Below are 23,952 nucleotides of genomic sequence, written 5' to 3' on the forward strand. Positions count from 1 at the left end.
TTCGGCGTTTCTTTTCAGGTCAGGGGATTTCTTTTTCGGAACCGGTGGTAGTGATTAATTTGACAAATGTATATTGAAGAAAATAATTTAATTTGGTTTTATTTAATGTGGAGACACTTTGATATGAAGTCTCACAAACTTATTCATGAACCAAATAGAAAATATAATAAGTATACTCGTATGATATATGAATGATTGAAAAACAAATATTAAAACACATTTTTTTATTCAGAAAAAGCAATATTCCTTACTACATAAAGAAATGACGTTTCTCCACGTTTTGAAGATCAAACTTATGGTTTAGTGTTAAGTCTAATTTTGTAATTTAACCCTGTCTATAACGTGGAACTGTAGAACAATTGCTAAAAAGGTTACAATGCCACCGATTATCTGAAAGGATTATTTATTTTAATTAATTGTTGTTTATATAGGAAGTATTTTATGTAAATAACTTTTCTTCATCATTCATAAAAACATTCATTCTTTGTCTTTTATCTGACTACCGGACTGTAAAACAATAAGAGAAATATATTTTTATTGAATGAATCATTTACCCCAACTAAGAGCTGCCTCGTTAAAACACATATCCCCAGTGGTGAGAATGCAGGCGTGTCATTAACAACTTGGTCGTAGAAACGCGACAGTTCATGTTTAAATTCCCTGTCTGCTGATGCGCACATCAAGTGACTTACGTGGTTTTGTGTTGTTTGAAACTGCGGACGAAAAAATGCATAACCATCACAAACGACATCAATGTGTCTTTCCGCTAAGCGAGACTGGGATAGCAGAGCCGCATGTGATAACTCCATCGCCTCGATGCAAACTGCGCAAAATAATGTTATTTACAATAAGTTTAGAAAGTATCTAAACTAATTTTATAAATATAATAGTAACTCTGTCTGTCTTTCGCTCTTTCACTACCAAATCATTGAACCGAATTTGAAAGAAAATCGTATGAAGCAAATTTCAACTCCAAGGAAAGACATAGGCTACTTTTTTGCCGAAAACATGGCAATCAAAACGCGAGCAAAGTCGAGGGCGAAAACTAGTATTTTGTTGATATGGTTGAGTATACAGTTAATAAACTTTCTATGGACTGTTTGTTACACAAGTTTTCATTTATATATTATTAAAATCGTTAGCCTATTTTTTTATCTGTATGTACTTAATTTAAATAAATATTAAAAACAATCATATATGTAGTGTGATGAATACTTCTTCTTGCGTCTTATGACAGTGTTCCACCATTAGAACTATCAAAGCTCCCTTAATGGAGGCCCAAATTAAAGTCACTCCTAAATTTACAAATTTTCTATTCGTCCAGTCACCTGCAACAAATAAAATGTGTTAATGGACTTGAAACTAGTTTAACTTTATATAAGTTCAGATAACATTTACATATTATACATTAAAATTTTATATTAATAATCGCCTACCTAGGAACGCATAAGATATTGACATGAAATTATAAAAATTGTCCGTGCATTCCAATATCTTGGAGAGCAGTAAGATCGCCACCAAGGCCCCCTCGCCCTCGTCGATACTCCTCACCACCTCGCATATGGACACGTGCGCGCGATACAGACGACGGATCGTTGTGTGGGCGTTTGCTATATTCTTTGTTTTCATCGCATCTGCTCAAAAGTAATTATATTTACAATTTCATAATTAATATTTACAATAGTACCTACATATGTATGTGTTTAGTATGTACAGTCAGGGTAAAAAAAGGTTCGTCGCCTAAAGGTCTATTTTCGTGTACTCAGTTTGAGCGATAATCTGCTTTACCGATTGAGAACGACATATTGCGTCGCAATGTGATTGTAAGTCACGTCTAGCAAAGAGTACTTACTGTAAGTTTAATTTTATAAGCAGCTGTCTGTTTAGTGTTTTAGTTTCTAAAAGGTACTAAGAGTTTACGACTTGACAAAGAAATAAATTTGAAAATTAACGAAGGTTTTCTTACTCTGGCTGTACAATGTTACACTTAATTAATATATATATATATATATATATATATATATATATATATATATATTTAAATAAATCAATTATCCGATGTTACTAGAGGTTTGGGTCTCGATTTCGTCGGCACATTTCAAATATTCGATTTAACTAAACTCAAGAAATAATTTCTAAATAAAATGCCGGAGACTTTTAATCTACACTATTCATTATTCCTTAAAAAAGTACTTTTTAGGAAAAAACTCCTGGAGTTAGGCTCGGGCTCCATCATATGAAATTACTGTAAATAATTGTAAATAAACAGCATTGTAAATTTGTTTATTTGAAAAGAGCAACTATGCAAGTTTCTTGCCGTTTCTTCTCGCTAGAAGCTGCTTTCCGAAACGGTGGTAGTATTTAATTATTGATGATTCAAAAACGCTTCATTGTGAAATTTACTTGTATAAAATTGATTTGATTTGAATATTAGTAAAAACTGTTTACAAATTAAAAAATAATACTAAAAATACGACCGTAAAGCTTTAGTTTGAAGATCAGACTGCGTAGTCGCTTATTCAGCGTTCGAAGTGTATCGTTCACCGAGCACACGATGAATACAAATTGCAAACACAGCAGCACGTTGAAGAGGTGTTTGAAGAAAAATCCGAGCGAAATAGCTAATGATATTACTAAAACAACGATTGGTATTCAATAAAAACCAAGCTCGGCTGAGCTATCTATTATATCGATATCTAATAAAAATAAACTGGCTCCAAATATAACAATAACTATACCTACGTTATATAATAATCATAAATCGACTTTTGAGTAGCTGAATATTTTTCATTTCATTTTTGGCTGACACCAGCTTCAAATATAACATGTTTGAAGTTGGTTTTTCTTTTTGTTAATTTTTATTTATTATGATTTTAATTAGGTCAGCTAGCGATAGAAATATTTAAAACAAGTGAATTTAACTGACGATTATATTTGTCATTATGATCAATCTCATAAAGCAGTGGAAAATTAACAACAAACTCGCATTGGGTCAGCAGTAGTTGACTAAAGTCCAGAACTTCTCAAAAAAGAGATTGTTTTAAAAAGATTTATTTTGGGAGAAATTTTGTTCAATGTTCATTATTAAACGTGGAGTAGCTATTTTCAATATCAACTAGACGTGGGTTTCTACGTCGTCTCGAAATGTCATTATTATTATAATTATGGCATAAACAATGTTTACTTACACTTATGAATTGCATACTCATTATCTTTCAAACTAAAATCCATTTTAAAAAATACATGACAGCCAAAAAAGAACACAATTATTGACAAGTATCCCCACGTTATAATACCGGAGTACCTTATGTTAATATCTAAGTGGCTGCTCTCCAATTCTTGATTTATCTGGAAGGAAGTAATGTTTAATATGTTATTTTTTTTTAATCAATTTTTATACATCTTACCTCAAGTTTTTTTTTAATTTGTATCATAATGAAACGTCATATGATTACGACACGATATTTTATACCGGATCGCATCTGCATTGTTCTGATAGCAGATTAGGATAACTGATTCGAGCTGATCATTTGCTATGTATTTGACTGCGGTGAAGTAACAATTTATTACTAGATTTATTAGTGTCCTCTTCACATTGAATAATAAACAATTGCGCACTGTACAATTAAAAAAAAAACAAATACTAAAGGCCCGCTGCCTTTCTCTCGCAGGTTCTTCTCAGCCTCTCAGGTTTGAGATATTAGTACCTGAACCAGTTTTCAACGATCAATAAGTAATTATAAAGCTTCTATATTTATTTAATATTTTGACCTGTCAACTTAAATAAGGACTTGTCGGCGCATCGGCCTCTCGTCACGTGATCTGCCAAATAGCAACATCCATAACGAACCCCGATAACTGAACGGGCGGCCATCGGGTGCAAAGAGACAGTCAGTTTTGTATCGTCGTAAAGTGCGCACGCGTTCACGTGCTCGGCGGTCGTTACGTTCTAATTTTATGTTAGCTATAATTATCATATGATCGTAGAAATTAAACTGTGTAAAAGACTATTGCGTGAAATCCAAAAGCACTATTGTAAATCAATTGTCAATTATAAGGACATTTTTATTGTACTACCTTCTCCTTACCCGATAATCTACGCCTACCCGAAAATGACCTATAATTATGTTAATGCTGTAAAACCTTTAGACTTATATTTTGACTTCAACAGATTTTGTCTTGTCGCAAAGGAATATTTAATTTATAAACTCAAAGTTTTTCCTTAAATATGTTCTCTTAAACGCTAACAATTAAAGAACGCTCTGGGCCTCGCTTACCTCTTCAAGTTTATTTACATATGACATATATCGGTTCATATTATTAACGCCATCGAACCCCGTGACGAGTATTGATGTCAATAATAATATCGTGATTACGATAACGAATACTTGTGACAATCCTGTGCGTATACGAGGTGATGAATCTATTTGAAATATGAATTCATTGAGTAGAGTAATCATTTGCATTACGACTGAAACAAAAAGTATATTTTGCAATTTCACATACATACGTATATCGTCTGTGGACATTTGAAACAAAACGGTGGCTAAAGCGTTGCCGGTCTCGTAAGAACAGGTGAAGTTGAGTTTTGAAAACTTCCATTTTCAATTCCTAGAAAACTTAAGGAGGAAGAACATGTAAGAATTATTTCACTCGTATACATTAGCGGGATGACAAGCGCAGTGTAGATGAAATTAGCTCTAGTGTTGAAAGGAATAAAGACGAAAATGTATCGGTATCACTGTCAAGCTATCGAAACAGTCCCCGTTCGGACGATACACCACAATAGACGACAGACCTTTGCAAGGCTTACACAGTCTAGACCATCAACTCGAATCGACAGCGTTGACATTGAAATAAAGATGTCATTCTAGTGGCGACATCCTCTTCATCATAGCTCACGAAAACGCTGATTTTTCTAGATAACATTATGTATTTTGAATCTAGTAGTTTAGAAAAGAGAAATAGATTATGATCTAATGGTAATCACATTGCGTCTGAACTATGAGGTGAACGTGTAAGAAGTAGGGGAGCGAGGGGCTTGTTGTAACAGTTTTCATTATAAATAAAATTTTAACAAAAAGAAAAACCGACTTCAAACAAAACACTATTTTAAAACAAATGAATATGCACGAAAAAGTAATAAAAATAATTGCGTATTCAACATATTTTTTAGAGTCTTCCTGAGTTAAATGAAATGAAAAATATTGGACTACTTAAAAGTCGATTAACGATTATATCATGTAGTTATAATTATTGGTATATTTGGAGCCGGTGTCAGCCATGGTGCCCTTGCCCCAACAATCAAAAGGAAGAAGCGATACGAGCCCCTTGATTGATCCAGTATATTATTGTGTAAAAGGTAATTTGTAAATAACATATTTGTTAAAGTATTCTCGTATTGTTTTTTGATAGATATATTGTAGGGTTTTATTGGCTGACACCGACTCCAAATATAACAATAATTATAACTACATGATATAATCGTTAATCGACTTTTAAGTAGTCCAATATTTTTCATTTCATTTAACTCAGGAAGACTCTAAAAAATATGTTGAATACGCAATTATTTTTATTACTTTTTCGTGCATATTCATTTGTTTTAAAATAGTGTTTTGTTTGAAGTCGGTTTTTCTTTTTGTTAAAATTTTATTTATTTTTTGATTTTAAGTGAAGCTGATGTTGACTAACTAATTTTTTTTAATATGGATAGATTAAGCGTTCCGTTTATATGAGTCAGAAACTACTTCGAGGACAATTTCAAAGGAAACTTGCGAATAAAGCAAAAATAGACTTTCGAAAATGCGGATTTAATACGTCACGCGGCGTAAACTACAAGGATCCCTCGAAAGAGCTGTAATCGAACTCAGCAAAAAAACTTTGAAAAAGACCAACTATATTTCGTACATCATATGACATCACATCACATACACAAAATTTGATTAAAGATAGTAAGAAATTCTGCCCCATATCGCACCCTAACTGCGAGCCGTATAGGAGTTCCATCACTACATAGTATAAAACAAAGTCGCTTTCTCTGTCCCTATATCTTTAAATCTACGCAACGGATTTTGATGCGGTTTTTTTTAAAAGATAGTGTGATTCAAGAGGAAGGTTTGTGTATATAATACATGAACAATATAGTACAGAAACACTGATAATTTTAGAAGTTTGCGATGTGATGTCGTATATAAACAAATTCTGTAGTATATTTAGTATCAGTATTGCACCCGTGCGAAGCCGGGGAGGGTAGCTAGTTGATTATAATATTCGACTATGATAATTACATAAACATAACCACATTACGGAAGGTGACTCAAATATCCAAATAACCTATAAATAAAAGATTCGACCGAGTATCGCTAACGAGCTCCTCAGAATTGTTCCGTTCCCTTCCGTTCCGTTACTTTGTCATGGATCCTGTGCTCAGAACCTTACCAAACTTTCACCAAATTACCCTTGAAGTATATATTTTATAATAAAAAAAGAATTATCAAAATTGGTTAACGTGATTTTCAGTTATTCACCTATTTGTCGCGCATATACATAATGCAAATTTAAGACTTATGTCGTTTTCACATGGATACCATCATCGGAAAAAAAAAATAAAAAAATGGGACCCCACGGGAAGCACTACCTTTCAAACAAAAAAAAATTTATCAAAATCGGTCCAACCAGTGAAAAGTTATGAGGTAACAAACATAAAAAAAAAAAAAAATACAGACGAATTGATAACCTCCTCCGTTTGGAAGTCGGTTGAAAACTAATATATCTTGAAAACTATTGATTACATTTCTACTAAATAAAGATTGATGGATACTGTAACTCTTCCTCTACATAATCAAGTAAAAATAATACCATAACTATTGGTCATTAATTTACAATCAATTATTTTCTAGAAGAAGTGCGTTGTTACAACTTACCTCGTGCTTGGGGCAAGTTGTAACGTCCACCGGGGCAAGTAGTAACGAAAAAAAAACAATTATTCTTTGTTTATTTTTAACAAAATTTAAATAATTTCTGAAGTAAGTATTGTATAATTCAACGATTTTACGATTATATAATGTAGTTATAATTATTGATATATTTGGAGTCGGTGTCAGCCAAGAAAACCCTACAGTATATCTATCAAAAAACAATACGAGAATACTTTAACAAATATGTTTTTTACCAATTACCTTTTATACAATAATATACTGGATCAATCAAGGGGCTCGTATCGCTTCTTTCTTTTGATTGTTGGGGCAAGGGCACCGTGGCTGACAATGGCTCCAAATATAGCAATAATTATAACTACATTATATAATCGTAAATCGACTTTTAAGTAGTCTAATATTTTTCATTTAATTTTACTCAGGAGGACTCTAAAAAATATGTTGAATACGCAATTATTTTTATTACTTTTCAGTGCATATACATTTGTTTTAAAATAGTTTTTTGTTTGAAGTCGGTTTTTCTTTTTGTTAAAATTTTATGTTAAATACTACATATAATTATCACAGTAAGTAATTATATTATTTATATCTAAGGTATGCTTCGTAAATATCTCTTCCTAATAGCTATCTAACAATAATAATAAAATATTACTTATGTAAGAATCAACATATAGTGGGTTTAATTATAATTAAATTCAGTCTTCATCTGAGCTACAATTAATACATATAAAATATATGTCTCATGTAACACATCCTACATGTGCCCAAATCTTATAAATGATACACTCTATCCAATCTTCTTCATGTGTATCTGTGTAAGCTTAACCACAGACCGATACTACTCTTCTGATTCAGATTCTGAATCTGAACATAAAACCTTTTTTTTCCCCTGTCCACTCCGGTTTTATTATTTGTCGTACCTTTGGCTTTTCCCTTCCCCTTTCCTTCCCTTTTCTTTTAATTTTGTCATCTTTTTTCTGTGTTTTCTTCATATTTTCCTCATATTTCTTTTGTAAAGCTTCCTTTTCAGGAGTGCCTGTCAATACTGTTGTAACATGTTACAACAAGCCCCGGGATTTTGTTATAACTAACCCTATGGCATGATTTTTAATATTTATCAAGATAACTATTTAAACAATTTAGCAATTATAAAAACTGTTGCACATTATCAGGGATAGATAAATTTGAATGGAAGTAAGATATAGAAGATTTGAAATAAGTCGATATTAAAAACGCAAACCAAAATTTTACAATAGTACTATATTTATATTACCTGGCCGAAATGAAGCGCGTACACACTTCTGGAATTTGCTAAGGAAATTCAATATTTATTCATTCCATTCAATTAATACTTACGTATTAGTAATATCACGACATAGACGCTAATTTGACGTTTGCGCGATATTGAGGCGATGTAGCTGAGGGGCGCTGATTTGATTGTCCGTGCGCCGCTAATTGAAACGCGTTGAGGCTCGTTGCGAAGCGGCGTCAACTGAAGCGGTACGACACAGAGCAGGCTGGAGATGCGAAGCACTCTTGCTAGTGGACCGCTGATCTGGCATCGCTCAGTACGATCCATGTTTTAGCTAATCTAATACAGGTTATACGGTCTTAGATTTTGTACTTGATGAAACGCACTCATCAGATTTTCTACCTACAGCAGTTCGATGGGTGAGTGAATCAGTATAACTAAAGAAACAAGAACATAACATCTTAAAAAACGGAGAATTGCAAGTCGAATTTCCGCACTGAGCTTTCCGGATTACCGCACAATACTGTCAGTTACACTGATGTAACAAAAAATTTACGGTTCCCGAATTTTTTTCCTACATTCTTTTCGTCCGTCAATATAGACAGATAGGCGAACAGGCGGACAGACGACCAGACAAAAAATGAATTGATCTTATACGTGTTCCTTGTTTCCTTTCAAGCTACGGAACTAAAAACAGGCTTTAAACTCTTCTATTTATTCAAAAGACACGTTCATTTTTATGTAATAGTTGCAAACCTACAGCGTCTGGTTTTTGCAACTGCTATAGTGGAGGTTTCGTTCGCGCTCTTGAATCGTGCCACGAGCCACACAACAAGCGGCAGTTGTGTTGAACACAGTGTATTTGATAACGTGTGTATACATATATTTAATATACGCACGTCATATAGAATATTTCCGACAATTTATCTATAATCTACTCAATGGATGGATCGGGGATATGCTTAATTCACCATTAATTCCGATGTTTTTAAATACAGCGATGGTATATCTGTATGGGGATCATAAAACACCAGTATACATTAAGATCAATATAGATAAGAGCGAATTATCAGAAATTAAAATGAATTAAACCCCATAATCCAAGATGTTCAAATGATTAGGCGTCAATCTGAACCGATGATATCTTCATAGGATATAAGCATCACTAAATTTTTATGTGCCTTATTTGTTTTTACAACACTTCGTCTCCTGATACACGGGGAAAGTAAACCACATGCTAGAGATCAAAATCTCTCATACCTACATCCATGAACCCTTATTGAATGGCAGAACAAACTCATTAAAAAGGAGAGGGATCTGAAGCCCAAGGTTTCAGTAAAATTACTGGTTACTTTATATATAGTCCTTATTATAATCATCAATCAACTTCAAAGCGCAAAAACTATTTTTCTTAACACAATTTATCAGAACACAATATCAATGGGACCCCAAGTCTATCCACGCAGCTAACCCTACATAAATATAAAAAAGGGTCGAAGTCGTAGATACATGTATCACATATCTGTACCTTAAGTAACAAATAAGTAATGCTAAAATAGTAATGCTCATTTCGACCCCAAACAATATCTAATTTTGTTTATTGAGTTATTACCGTTTGATTTATGACAACTACATTTTACATTGAGCAAACATCGCCTACTAATTCTACTTATAATAATTTCTTATGTAAACTGTTGCTTAATTTGCGCAATAAAACATTATAAACTTATTTAAAATTTTATCTAATTGAGCATTTTTCCTTTTTAGTAGTACTTTTTACATCGCTAGAGAGAGAGAGCTTCAAAATTATGCTTTGGCGCGTATTTATAGTAATGTCATTCGTTATCAATCTTAGTCTTGTTTTTTATCTACGATTAGTGTGTTGGATTTCTGTTTTTTTTTTTTTTTTGTTGGTAATGATAAATAAAAGATAATGTAAAAAATCAGTTCGCGTGACGGTCATCACAAACGATCAGATAAAAAATGTATACATACAATGTATAATAAATGTCATTAGTTTGTAACTAAATTAGTTTTTTTTTAAAGCCAATATTCATATGAATAGATTTAAATTTACTTTTAAAATCTTTTCATAGTCATGGACGATTTTAAGTGGATTCTTAACTAATATATGCAATATAATAATGTAATATATTTTTTATTTAAATATTTATAATAGTAATTATATGAACTATCTAAAATTTTTTATTCTATTTTATTGACAATAAGTAAGTAAATCTAATGCTTCTACAGATAATAATTAGATACTTTGAATTTGTATTGAATTATTTATGGTTCCTGATGCGAAAAATCGCCCCAACCAACACGGTTTTATAAAGTCAAGATCAACCACCACTAAATTATTGTGTTTTACTGTCGCTTTATCCGAGAATGTTGATAACCGAATACCTTATCATGCAATATACACAGATTTCAGTAAAGCTTTCGATAAAATTGATAATTTGCTTTTAATACATAAACTTTCAGAATTTGATGTAAGTGGAGCGCTTCTCAATTGGTTTACATCATATTTGCAGAATAGAAATTTCAAGGTCGTCATCAATCGTCATTGTTCGGATAGCTTTGAAGGGGTGTCAGGCGTTCCGCAGGGATCACTAATCAGACCTATTCTTTTTAACCTATTTATTAATGACATCACTACATGTTTTTACCACGCAAGCTTCTACTTATTTGCTGATGATTTAAAATGAATGAAGTCTATATTTACAATCGATGATGTATTTAAATAGCAAGAAGATATTAACAGATTGGAGATATGGTAACAATATGATTCTTAATATAAAAAAATGTCACTATTTACAATTTACTCGAAATAAAAAAGCTGAGCCGAATGAATATTACATCAACAAACAATAAATCTCATCTATTGCACGAGACCCACATATTTAATATTGTATCTAATGGATTTTAAATTCTTGGTTTTATACTTCGTAATATGAAGGACTTCTAGAACATTTCTACAACAATTAAAATATTCGTGACCGTAGTTCTTCCCATACTGGAATACAATAGCATATGGAACCCACAGTATAATGTCCACATCAATACATTAGAAAAAATTCAAAACGCGTTCTTTACCATCTCGATTTACAGGCTAAAAACATCACGAGCTACAACGACAGACTTAAATATTATCACATGACCTCTTTTATAACGCGTAGAAATATTATAGATCTTACAGTTCTACACAAACTAAGTGCAGTAATCTTCTATAAAAGCTTCAAATCAATGTTCCTTCTCGTTTGCCTCGTATAAGAGCAATATTCCGACATTTCAATCAAACCTAGGACATAACGCTGCTGTTCCAAGGCTCTGAAGACAGTATAACACACTTTCTAGTTGTAATATCGAACTCGATATTTATTTATCGTTACAGCTTGTTCAAATTCAGAATGCGTCTCACTAAAATTTTAACGTAAAATTATTAATACAATAATATAAAAATAGAATTTATAAGCTTTTTTCTTTTTTTAAAGATTCTGATTTGTATTTTTACCTCTAATTATTACTTTTTCACTTTTAATTTCTTTATGTTTAAAAATACTTTTTGCATGCTGTGGTTTAATATTATTTTATTTGACTTTTATTTGTGCAGAGAGGGCAAAGATTTTTTTATGGCTTTTATCACCAAGAGGGTACAGATTATTTTGCCAATGTCACGTGCGATGAAGAAGACACGATGGAGATTGAACGGTGCAAGATGGCAAAGATTATTTCGCCGTTGCTTATTTAAGGAAAAAAAAAACCGTACACGTTGACACTTGACACTGACAGTTGACATTGAACTAATTTTTACATTGACAAGTGACAAATGACAATTCATATGGAGAGTTTATCTTGTTAGTTGTTACTTGTATTTATATGGTCGTATTATTGCGCTTAAAATAATTGAAAGAATCACTTTATGTCGATGAAATTACAAGTTTGAAAGTAAAATGGCGACTTCAAGTGATACATCGGACCAGAACGTTAAATCGAGACGTCCTGCAGGTAATATAGGAAAATAACGACACACCTTTAGTGGCCTCGCGTTATTGATCCGTGATATTTAACTTTTAATTTCTAGAATCGGCCTTTAAGCAGCAGCGATTGCCTGCTTGGCAACCTATTCTAACAGCAGGCACCGTTCTCCCAACGTTTTTCGTGATAGGTATTGCGTTTATACCTGTAGGTATTGGTTTGCTCTATTTTTCTGATGAGGTAAGCTTCATAAATAGATAAGACCTTAACATTAGTTCAAATCAATTCACCAATTTGACAAAGATTTAAATTGTAAAATTCTTTTAGCAAAGCAATTTAAATATGTCTTGAAATACCATTATCTTTAAAAAATTATACCAAAACATTACTTAATTTACTTTCATTAATATTTGTTCTCATTTAATTTTTGTATTCTTATTAAACTTTGTGGCTAAAATAAAACATTGAGAAAGTCAATGCATGTTTTTTAGTTAAATTTATTGAAATAAAAAGTACATACATTCATATCACTATATAAAGCCTTTTAAAAGATATTGGAACAACAGAACACTTCCTTGTATCATAATCATAAAAAAACTTTATGAAAACAAACTTACTTTATTAATTTGCTCATTGTAGGTAAAAGAGCATGTTATAGACTATACATATTGCCTAAAGGATGATGAAAACATAACATGCGCTGAATATATAAGGCAGAATAACATGGAGCCTTGTACTTGTCAAATACCGTTTAATCTAACCGAGGATTTTAAAGGCGATGTCTACTTCTACTATGGACTCAGCAACTACTACCAAAATCACCGAAGATATGTAAAATCGAGGTAAATACTTTACTGCTACATTAAAAATTATATTGGTAAGTAGTGACTCCATTGAAGTGATGAATAATTGTTATTTATTTGTGTAGGGATGATAGTCAGCTGCTTGGACGCTTGTCACTCACACCATCATCGGATTGCGAGCCATTTGCATATGCTGAAGAAGATGGGAAGATGAAGCCTATTGCACCCTGTGGTGCTATCGCTAATTCACTCTTTAATGGTGAGTTCATTTCTACATTAAGATTTATTTATTTTATTTTCTAGAAACGAACACATAATCACTCCAATATCATAAAGAACTAAGTATATTTTTTAGATTTGGAATACTGATTCATATATAAGTTTCTGTTATTTTAGTTAGTTGTAAGACAGACAGACATATCTATGGAATATTTATTTTAAATATTTTCTAAAATAAAAGTTATAATGGCTATGTTAGGTTGACTCATCCCTTACCACTCTTAACTTTCATGCTCACACTCTTTTAGTTACATCCATTATGTATGAGAATACGTCAAATTTTCATTCCAATTCAAAAAGTTCCTTCACAGTTTCCTTAATATTGTTGTTACTTTACATTGCTAATACTAGTCACAGCCTAACTATTATTAAACACTCATTAAAAATTGGCTAAAATGAAGCTCTTTTAACACTGCTGACAATGTTCAAAACATTCCAAAGTAATTTTTTTCTAATAATAATACTGTGTATTTTAAAAAAATATTTGCCTTTATTCCTGCTGTACTCAGTATATGCTGTACAAATGTTGAACTAACCAATTCAAACAGGATATTTGGCACACATTATACGTCAGAGACAATAGCCCAAAGCCGTCACAACTAACTCTAATGTGCAAAATCTTCCAATGAGGCTGTGCTTTATGGTCATAGGTCGTGGAGTGCGTGTATAATTAATAGTAATCTGATTTTAGGTTATATTGTAATGCCACTAGTGTAAATTGGTTAATATTTCTTTTTTTTCTAGATACATTGCTAGTACGTTCTCAGGATTCGGATAAAAATGTACCAGTTCTAAGAACAGGTATTGCATGGACATCTGATAAAGATATCAAGTTTAGAAATCCACCTGGAGACCTGAAGACAGGTGAGATTCATTAATAAATTGATTGCCTATCTTTATAGTATTACATAATGGACCTTAATTGTTTTAAATATGTAATGTAATGAATAGAGTTGAGATGGCCCAGCGGTTAAAACGCGAGCATCTTAACCGATGATTGCGGTTTCAAACCCAGGCAAGCACCGCTGATTCATGTGCTTAATTTGTCTTTATAGTTCATCTCGTGCTCAGCGGTGAAGGAAAACATCGTGAGGAAACCTGCATGTGTATAGTTTCATAGAAATTCTGCCACATGTGTAATCCACCAACCCAAATTGGAAACGCGTGTGGAATATGTTCCAAGCTCTCTCGTTAATGGGATAGGAGGCATTAGCCCAGCTGTGGGAAATATACAGGCTGTTACTTTACTTTACCTTGCTCTAGAATCATCGAAAGCTACCCTTTGTATGTTTGACCCAAAGACTAATGGAATGTTTAAATTGTATAACAGTGGATTGGAAAATATGTATACTAACTATAAATGTATAATCTCATAATTATTCCAGCCTTTGCAAACTTTACGAAACCGATCAACTGGCGTAATCCGGTTTGGATGTTGGATCCCAATAATACAGATAACAATGGATTCCAGGTAAGATTATAAGTTTTGGTTTATGTCTTGTATGGGAGAGATATAGTTTACTAATATAGATAGATAGTTTACTAATATTTCAATGATTTCCAATTCCTGACAAATTTTATTCACGGCGATTATTCTCAAGATCTGCCTAAGGGGCCGTCCATAAATTACGTCGATTTTTTCAGACGTTAGACATCCCCCCCCCCCTACAGTCATCCTATCGTAATTTCTTAATGACACCCCCCCCCCCTTCTCCCAAAATTGACGTCATTACCAGTTTGACGAAATTAAAACATTGAAACACAACAGATTTTAGAAAAATAGAACATACATAGTACACAAGTTGGTATGCAAACATGCAGTCTCTATACTTCCAATAATTATGAGAAGAAATAGAGTATGGTTTCCAACGTATTTAGATAAAATTCCAATTTATTTGTATCCACGAGTTAGCAAATAAGAAATGAACGAAAATAATTCAAGCAAAGCACTGATAATTAGCGGCAAAACCTTACCTTGGGGGCCTTGAAACCAGACCCAGTCTCCTAAGTCTGTGTCTAAAGTATATTTAAATAGACTTACAAGTGACAGATGAGAGTATACATATTATACAAAGTACTTTGTCATCGCCCTGGAGTAATCAATTAGAAATCTCTTGATATTTTAAATAAAAATACCAATTTATACAAGGTTCCCAGCAGTGAGGAAACCATTATTAGTAAGCTGTTAGTTTAAACGTTATGGCTTAATATTTTCAACCGACTTCAAAAAGGAGGAGGTTATCAATTCGTCTGTATTTTTTTTTTGTTTGAAATGTAGTGCTTCCCGTGGGGTCACATTTTAATTTTATTTTTTCCGGTGATGGTATCCGTATGAAAACGACATAAGTCTTAAATTTGCATTATGTATATGCGCGACAAATAGGTGAGTAACTGAAAATCACGTTAACCAATTTTGATGATTCTGTTTTTATTATAAAATATATACTTCAAGGGTAGTTTGGCACCGACTCCAAATATAACAATAACTATAACTACGTTATATAAAACAAAGTACTTTGTATAACTACGTTATATAATCGTAAATCGACTTTTAAGTAGTCTAATATTTTTTAGTTCATTTTACTTAGGAGGACTCTAAAAAATATGTTGAATACGCAATTATTTTTATTACTTTTTAGTGCATATTCATTTGTATTGAAATAGTGTTTTGTTTGAAGTCGGTTTTTCTTTTTGTTAAAATTTTATCGTGTACCATTTGCTAGAACGAAGATTTGATAGTGTGGATGCGTACTGCGGCTCTGCCGACGTTCCGCAAGCTTTACCGCAGAGTTGATCATTCGCAAGTTGGCTTCAGTACTGGACTTTTCAAAGGACCCTACATTCTAAGAGTAGAATACAGTAAGTATATTACTCTGCTATTTATTTTCTTACTAGTAAGTCTCCTGCGAAACTTAATTTATTATTGAAAAGTTTTTGTTTTTCGAAACCGATTTTTTTTTTTATTTCATTTTATTGTAACCTGCCTGTCATTTACATTTGGCGCGAAAACGTCAGACCCCGTTTCGTAATGAAATTTTTAATGTCAAATAGTATTTTAGTTTATTTCTGTTCTTATTGAAGTAGTTCAATTATTTTTGGTTTTTGTCAATAATAATTTACTTTTCGCTCACTAAGATTAATTCTTTATGAAATCGTAACAATTTAGTAAATTTCAATCAAGTGTTTCTGCAAATCTTTGGCCGGAACTCTTCAAAATGAGTCCATAATCGACTAATATGCAGCCACAAAACGGAAGACCATTTTTGTAATAAAATCAGAAAAAAGTTTTCACAGTTAGAAAATATACGGTGGTAATTAATTCAAAACAACAATAATTTCCATATCGTGTATTTATTATCTTGATGACGTTTAATTCGTGAAATTTTTTGCCCAGATTACCCCGTGACAGACTTCGACGGAACGAAATCTTTCATTATATCGACAACGTCGTTACTCGGGGGCAAGAACCCCTTCCTGGGCGTGGCCTACGTCGTGGTGGGCACGCTCTGCCTCCTACTGGGCATCGTACTGCTCGTGATACACGTGAGATGCTCCAAGAGGTATGTATATCATAACAATAAAGTAAGTAAAGTAAAGTAACAGCCTGTAAATTTCCCACTGTTAAGATAAGGCCTCCTCTTCCATTAAGGAGAGGGTTTGGAACGTATTCCACCACGCTGTTCCAATGCGGGTTGGTGGAATACACATGTGGCAGAATGTCTATGAAATTTGTCACATGGCGGTTTCCACACGATGTTTTCCTTCACCGCCGAGCACGAGATGAATTATAAACACAATTAAGCACATATATATAGCGGTGCTTGCCTGGGTTTGAACCCGCAATAATCGGTTAAGATGCACGCGTTCTAACCACTGGGCCATCTCGACTCATAGACATGTCTTAAACCAATCTGTAATTGTAGATACCCCCCACATATCCCCCGAGCCTGTTACATAGAACACGTTGTTATAAATCGAAATGTCACTTTACCTTCGTAAGTTTATTTTGTTTGTTTTTTTTAGTTAAATTTTAGATTTTTAGACTGTTACGCCACTAGATTCTTAAACGGTTATCTATGTAGGATTTATTAAACTGAAAGCTCATTGGTTGATGGGAGCCCATGACGCAAGCTGACTAATGGGTGATAATAAAACTGCTTAAAAAGTATTTAATAAAGTCAGAAAAAAAAATTACACAACATTTATATGAACTCATAATGTTTTGTTTCGCGCAAAACTGACCGTACTTTATTATTCATAGACATAATTATTGTGAATAATAAATAATACGAATGTATCTGACAGTATCGTTTCGACGCATTCAATGTTTCGATAATATAACCTTTACCTAAGCCTTTATGTAACAAAATCAGTAATGGCTTCCTACAGGTCAAATTCAAGGTCAAATTAAATGACTATTTCTCTAAAGTCCTCTTGACTTTGAAATGGACTGTACGTTAATAAATGTTTGTTTTTTAATAGTCGGGGTAATAAAGGGTTCGTCACCTTAAGATCTATTTTCGTGTGCTCAGTATGAGCGATAATCTGCTTTACCGATCGAGAATGACATATTGCGTCGCAATGATTCGATGTTTAGATTCAAAACGAACTAAGAGTTTACGACTTGACTTTTACTTGGTGGTAGGGCTTTGTGTAAGCCCGTCTGGGTAGGTACAACCCACTCAACAGTTATTTAACCGCCAAATAACAGTACTCAGTATTGTTGTGTTCCGGTTTGAAGGGTGAGTGAGCCAGTGTAACTACAGGCACAAGGGACATAACATCTTAGTTCCTAAGGTTGGTGGCACATTGACGATGTAAGGAATAGTTAGTATTTCTTACAGCGTCATTGTTTATGGGTGATGTTGACCACTTACAATCAGGTGGCCCATATGCTCGTCCGACAACCTATACCATAAAAAAAAGATGAAAGAATAAGAATAGAATTTGAAAACTGACCAAGGTTTTCTTACACTGACTGTACTTTTAAATAATTTAGTACATTTTTGATGAATATTTTGATGAATCATTATTACTTATTTATAGTAAGACACAAATTAGATGTAGCATCGGAAAATGCAATGGAATGAAAATAAAACCGATTGGTGCCGATTTACACAACCAATAGAAATAGCTCCCTACCGCGCCATTCGACGCTATTCGTCGCTATAGATTCACACGTCAGAGAAAGCAAGTGCATGTACTTCGACGCGTCAAATTGACGAATATATTAGGTCATATAATATTACAAGTTAGTACGTTTGTGCAAAGATCATATTCGCGTGAGAAATAAATATTGATAATTTGGGATAGCGTACTTAATTCGGATGTGATCGGTTTTACGAATTTTGCCGATGCGACATCTAAGTTGAGTCGTTCTATACATAATTAGAGCGAGGAAAGATATTTCATCGTATTATTTATTATTGTTATTACGATGACAACGATACTTGAAGAGATATAAAACATCAAACAAATTTGTGTTTACATACAACGACACGTGCGACTAATGTAATAAATTTAATCAGATTGAGCGGAATTGAATCTTATTATTAACGTAATTAGGCCTTTATTTGCTTGAAGATCAACTGGTGATAAAGTGCAACTCGTTTAAATTCTGTCAAATTATTTCATCTTAGATGTTGTTTTTTACTACTTAGTACCAGTATATTAGTAACATTGGTGTATGTCTACATTAAAATATTGTGGTTGTAATTTCAATGATACTCAATTTTAGGCTTAGATTTGTTTACCTTTTTTTAGTTTTGTTTGAAGTATATTATTTTATAGATAGTCATTTTTATCCTTTTCCATATTTCCTAGTTCCTCGGTTCCTAATAAAATGGTTTGTTTCTAATAATATTTTATTTTTTATAAATACAACACATAAAGGCGGCACTCCACTTAGCTTATATTCGTATAACAATACAATACCCATTGAACATTCAAAATTTAAATATACAGACTTTTTCGGTTATTTACAAAATAATGTAATAGCTACGTTAATTTAATCAGCGAACCGATTTAGTTTGTGTCAAGTACCTCACTAGACATCCTAGACGAATCAATAGATTAATTTATACACTTTAGTAGTTTTGGTGGTGGTATTTCCGCAACTACTTTCACTTGGTGGTAGGGCTTTGTGCAAGCCTGTCTGGCACTACCACCCACTCACCAGTTAAGTGGTAGTGCCACACTGCATACCTCTCGGTTGCAGTCGAATGGGCCGGCACGCCCGGGGAAGTACCACTCTCTCACTTAAAATCGGCGTGAAGTGGTAGCTATGCTACCGCGTTTCGCTCGGTAAGTGAGAGTTCCGGAGGCCCGATCCCTCTCCCCCCAAAACATGGTTGTGCAGAATTTGGTGACATTACCCCAGGAGGGTACCATCAGCGACTGCGATGGAGAATCCCTCTCTGGGCATCCATGCTCAGGACGTACACCGCCTGAGCAGGGATGCCCAGGCTGCCCTCCGAATTCTGGGGGGGGCAATTTTGCGCTCGCCACTGTTCGGGGCAAGCGGAGCAGGCATCATAAGGCAACCCCTACCACACTCGCTGTGGACTTCTGCAACATAAGGGGACTCAACTCCAACTTGAATGCCGTTCACTTTCACCTTGAGACGGCGAAGCCGGCCTTGCTCTTTCTTACCGAGACCCAGATATCTTCTCCTGCCGATACGTCTTTTCTCTCTTACCCCGGGTACAAATTGGAGCATACTTTTGTGCCACGAGCTGGGGTGTGCGTTTACGTCAGAGATGATATCTGCTCTCGACGCCTCGGCAGCCTTGAAGGGCAGGACCTATCAATTATCTGGCTGCGCGTAGACTGCGACGACCATCCGCGAATCTACGCGTGCCTTTATAGGTCCCATAGCGGTAATGCCGAAACTGACCGACTGGTTGAGCACGTCCAATTGGCTACAGATTCCGTGCTGCAGCAGACTCCATCCGCAGAGATCATTATTCTGGGCGATTTCAATGCTCATCATACAGAGTGGCTTGGATCACGCACCACTGATCATGCGGGTAGATCTGTTCTCGACTTCGCTTTGGCTTATGATTTGACACAACTGGTCACCTCGCCAACGCGAATACCGGACGTGGAGGATCATACACCTTCCCTGTTGGACCTTCTGCTGACTTCGCATCCGGACGGCTATAAGATTGTCGTCGATCCCCCTCTGGGCTCGTCGGACCACTGTCTCGTCCGGAGTACAGTGCCAGTTACACGATACTCACGACCTCGTTTCGCGGGCTGTCGTCGCGTGTGGCACTACAAGTCAGCAGATTGGGATGGGATGCGGTCCTTCTTTGCATCTTACCCATGGGGGCGAGTTTGTTTCTCGATGGATGATCCGAGCGTTGTTGCTGACTCTGTCGCCGATGTGGTGCTTCAGGGTATGGAACTATTCATTCCATATTCTGCGGTGCCCATTGGTGGCAAGTCCCAGCCCTGGTTTGGTCGCCTCTGTAAGACGGCTTCACGCCGAAAATGGGAACGCTACCAAGACTGGGCTAACGCATCGGCGTCTCGTGATACAAACACCAGCACATTCAGAAAGGAATATAACTCTGCCTCCAGGTCCTTCAAAAACGTGATAGCTGAGGCGAAGTCGAAGTACATTGGCAGAATTGGCGAGAGACTGGTGCGCTTCCCATCAGGAACACGTGCGTTCTGGTCTCTCGCTAAGGCTGTCCTAGGGAATTTCTGTCAGCCTTCTTTTCCATCTTTGCACAGGGACGGTGAGTCATTGGCCCATACCGCGAAGGAGAAGGCCGATCTTTTAGGGTCTCTCTTCGCGTCGAACTCGACTATGGATGACCAAGGAAAGTCACCTCCATCAATCCCGCGATGTGATACGACGATGCCGGAGGTTAAATTTCGGCAAAGTGCAGTTCGGAAAGCACTTCTTTCCTTGGACATTCACAAGTCGAGTGGACCCGATGGCATCCCTCCAATCGTGCTACGGACATGTGCTCCCGAGTTGGCACCGGTCTTAACGCGTCTTTTCCGGCAATCCTACGCATTAGGCGTCGTCCCGAACTCCTGGAAGACTGCTTTGGTGCATCCGATCCCTAAAAAAGGCAACCGCTCAGATCCGTCCAATTATAGGCCTATAGCCATCACCTCCTTGCTCTCCAAGATAATGGAGTCCCTTATTAACTGCCAGCTCCTGCGGTACCTAGAGGAGAATCAGCTGATTAGTGACCGCCAGTACGGTTTCCGTCGGGGTCGCTCAGCCGGTGATCTTCTAGTTTACCTTACTCACAGGTGGGCTGAAGCAGTTGAGAGCAAGGGGGAGGCATTAGCAGCCAGCTTGGACATAGCGAAGGCCTTCGATCGTGTATGGCACAAAGCGCTTCTTTCGAAGCTTCCTTCTTATGGGCTTCCCGGGAAATTATGCAATTGGATTACCAGCTTTTTGGCAGATCGGAGCATCAAGGTCGTTGTCGACGGTGCATGCTCTGACTTAAAATTCGTCAATGCTGGTGTTCCACAAGGCTGCGTTCTATCACCCACTCTGTTTCTTCTGCATATCAATGATTTGTTGCAAATCGGGAACATTCATTGCTATGCAGACGACAGTACCGTTGACACCTTATACACCGGCCGCGCTAATATTTCTCGGGAAAACGTCGAAGAAAACCGGAACAAACTTGTGTCTGAAATCGAGTCTTCGTTAAACGAAGTCTCGAACTGGGGCCGGCTAAATTTAGTCCATTTCAACCCCAAAAAGACGCAAGTTTGCGCGTTAACCGCTAAAAAAACACCATTTGTCGTATCTCCACGATTTGAGAACATCCCGATAGCCGCTACAGGTAGTATCGGAATACTTGGCGTTGATATTTCGAGCCTCGTTCAGTTCCGCGGTCAATTGGAAGGCAAAGCCAAATTGGCTTCAAAGAAGCTCGGTGTGCTCAGCAAGGCGAGACAGTACTTCACGTCGGCCCATCGCCTAAAACTTTACAAGGCGCAAATTCGGCCTCACATGGAGTACTGCTCTCATCTCTGGGCGGGTGCTCCCCAGTACCAGCTCCTTCCATTTGACCGCATCCAACGTAGAGCGGCTCGAGTTATCGACGATCAAGCCCTTTCCGATCTCCTTGATCCTTTGGCTTTGCGTAGAGATGTTGGATCACTCTGCATCTTCTACCGAATTTTTCACGGGGAATGTTCCGAGGAATTGTTCGGATTAATCCCGGCTGCTGAATTTCACCTTCGGACATCTCGTCAAAATTCTAAGTTTCACCCGCACCATCTTGATGTCCGAAAATCCACAACAGCGCGATTTCTTAGACATTTTCTGCCTCGCACAACCACTCTGTGGAACCAGCTGTCGCCGGCGGTTTTTCCGAACCGATACGACATGGGAACCTTCAAGAAAAGAGCCTACTCCTTTCTCAAAGGCCGGCAACGCACCTGCAAGCCCCCTGGTGTTGCAGATGTCCATGGGCGGTGGTAGTCACTTTCCATCAGGTGAGCCTCCTGCTCGTTTGCCACCTATTCCATAAAAAAAAAAAAAAAAAAAAAAAAAAAAAATTCCACCGCCAAATAACAGTACTCAGTATTTTTGTGTTCCGGGTTCCAGTTTGAAGTGTGAGTGAGCCAGTGTAACTACAGGCACAAGTGACGTAACATCTTAGTTCCCAAGTATGGTGGCACATTGACGATTTAAGGAATAGTTAATATTTCTTACAGCTTCAATGTCTAAGGGTGATGGTGACGACATACCATCAGGTGGCCCATATGCTCGTCCACCAATCTATACCATAAAAAAACCAAGTCATATTGGACTTCAAGATAAGGACATACTCATTTATCTAAGACTGGCAACACGCTTACAAGCCCCCGATTTTGAGGATGTCCATGAGTGAAGTCACTTTGCATCAGATTAACCACCTACCATAGCTTACATTAAAAAAAAAATATTTTCGTTTTGTACATTTACAGCGAGTGAAGTGCCATAATAAAATATATTTTTTTAATACAATATTTAATATTATAAAACTAATATAGAATTATGTTTAATTCCAGCACAACCGAAATGATCAACGTGAACCCACGCACTCCGTACTCTTAAACTGTACCACAGATACATTAGTACCGTCTGAAGAGAATTCTAAAATAAATATTAAAGCGTTTTGTTACAACTTTGACATGCATTTGTTGTTACCATGATGTAGTGTTATAAGTTTTGAGATTTTTCTTGTATAATCTGCGCGCTATCAGAATGGGATGCGATCTTTTAAATCTGAGATAAGAAAAAAAGCAAAGAGTACCGTCAGCAAAACTCGCATCGATGTTCGCGAAAATTTGTTCCTGATTTTTAATTATGGTTTATTTAACGTAGTCGTCGTTATAATTATGATAATAAATATGTAAAATGTTGAAAAGTGTATCGTGTGAAATAATACATAATCCACAAAAATCGTAATCGTCTTTATTATCGTTTTCAAGTATTACAATTTTTTGTCTCGTAAAACGTACAATGCGTTACAGGGGCGGGAGGGGGTCTTTCTTACAACACGTTTTGTAACTATTGATTTTATTTTTAAATAAAAATTAGGCAATCAAAACTCCCAAATTTGCAACCTTTTTCATTTACGTTTTACGGGGAATCCCTCGATTGTATACAGAAAAACATTACGGTGCGTTACGAGGGAAAGAGAGAGATTCAAAAATCTTTAATAATTAAACG

The 23,952-nt window shown here is 35.6% G+C and overlaps 2 protein-coding genes across 2 annotated transcripts; one reads left to right on the forward strand and one right to left on the reverse strand.

Annotated features, from left to right (window-relative positions):
- Nucleotides 1–209: 209 nt before the first annotated feature.
- Nucleotides 210–1,871, reverse strand: LOC124533204. The gene is made up of 4 exons (XM_047108391.1): nucleotides 1,437–1,871; nucleotides 1,216–1,328; nucleotides 555–713; nucleotides 210–390 (listed from the first exon to the last, which is right to left on the reverse strand). The coding sequence occupies exons 1-4, from the start codon at nucleotides 1,627–1,629 to the stop codon at nucleotides 313–315; spliced, it is 543 nt and encodes a 180-aa protein (XP_046964347.1). The 5' UTR covers nucleotides 1,630–1,871; the 3' UTR covers nucleotides 210–312.
- A 10,155-nt stretch (nucleotides 1,872–12,026) lies between these two features.
- On the forward strand, nucleotides 12,027–23,542 carry LOC124532921 (cell cycle control protein 50A). The gene is made up of 9 exons (XM_047108047.1): nucleotides 12,027–12,198; nucleotides 12,275–12,408; nucleotides 12,808–13,010; nucleotides 13,097–13,230; nucleotides 13,995–14,114; nucleotides 14,636–14,721; nucleotides 15,974–16,109; nucleotides 16,645–16,810; nucleotides 23,289–23,542. The coding sequence occupies exons 1-9, from the start codon at nucleotides 12,144–12,146 to the stop codon at nucleotides 23,332–23,334; spliced, it is 1,080 nt and encodes a 359-aa protein (XP_046964003.1). The 5' UTR covers nucleotides 12,027–12,143; the 3' UTR covers nucleotides 23,335–23,542.
- Nucleotides 23,543–23,952: the final 410 nt, after the last annotated feature.

The sequence above is a fragment of the Vanessa cardui genome, chromosome 10, assembly GCF_905220365.1.
Source record: "Vanessa cardui chromosome 10, ilVanCard2.1, whole genome shotgun sequence".
Classification (NCBI taxonomy): Eukaryota; Metazoa; Arthropoda; class Insecta; order Lepidoptera; family Nymphalidae; genus Vanessa; species Vanessa cardui.

Coding starts and splice junctions, on each gene's coding strand:
- LOC124532921 (XM_047108047.1), top strand. CDS start 12,144: ATGGCGACTTCAAGTGATACATCGGACCAGAACGTTAAATCGAGACGT. Junction 14,115..14,635: donor ACCTGGAGACCTGAAGACAG/GTGAGATTCATT, acceptor TAATTATTCCAG/CCTTTGCAAACTTTACGAAA. Junction 14,722..15,973: donor CAGATAACAATGGATTCCAG/GTAAGATTATAA, acceptor ACCATTTGCTAG/AACGAAGATTTGATAGTGTG.
- LOC124533204 (XM_047108391.1), bottom strand. CDS start 1,629: ATGAAAACAAAGAATATAGCAAACGCCCACACAACGATCCGTCGTCTG. Junction 1,329..1,436: donor AATATCTTATGCGTTCCTAG/GTAGGCGATTAT, acceptor TATTTGTTGCAG/GTGACTGGACGAATAGAAAA. Junction 714..1,215: donor GTCATAAGACGCAAGAAGAA/GTATTCATCACA, acceptor TTTCGTCCGCAG/TTTCAAACAACACAAAACCA.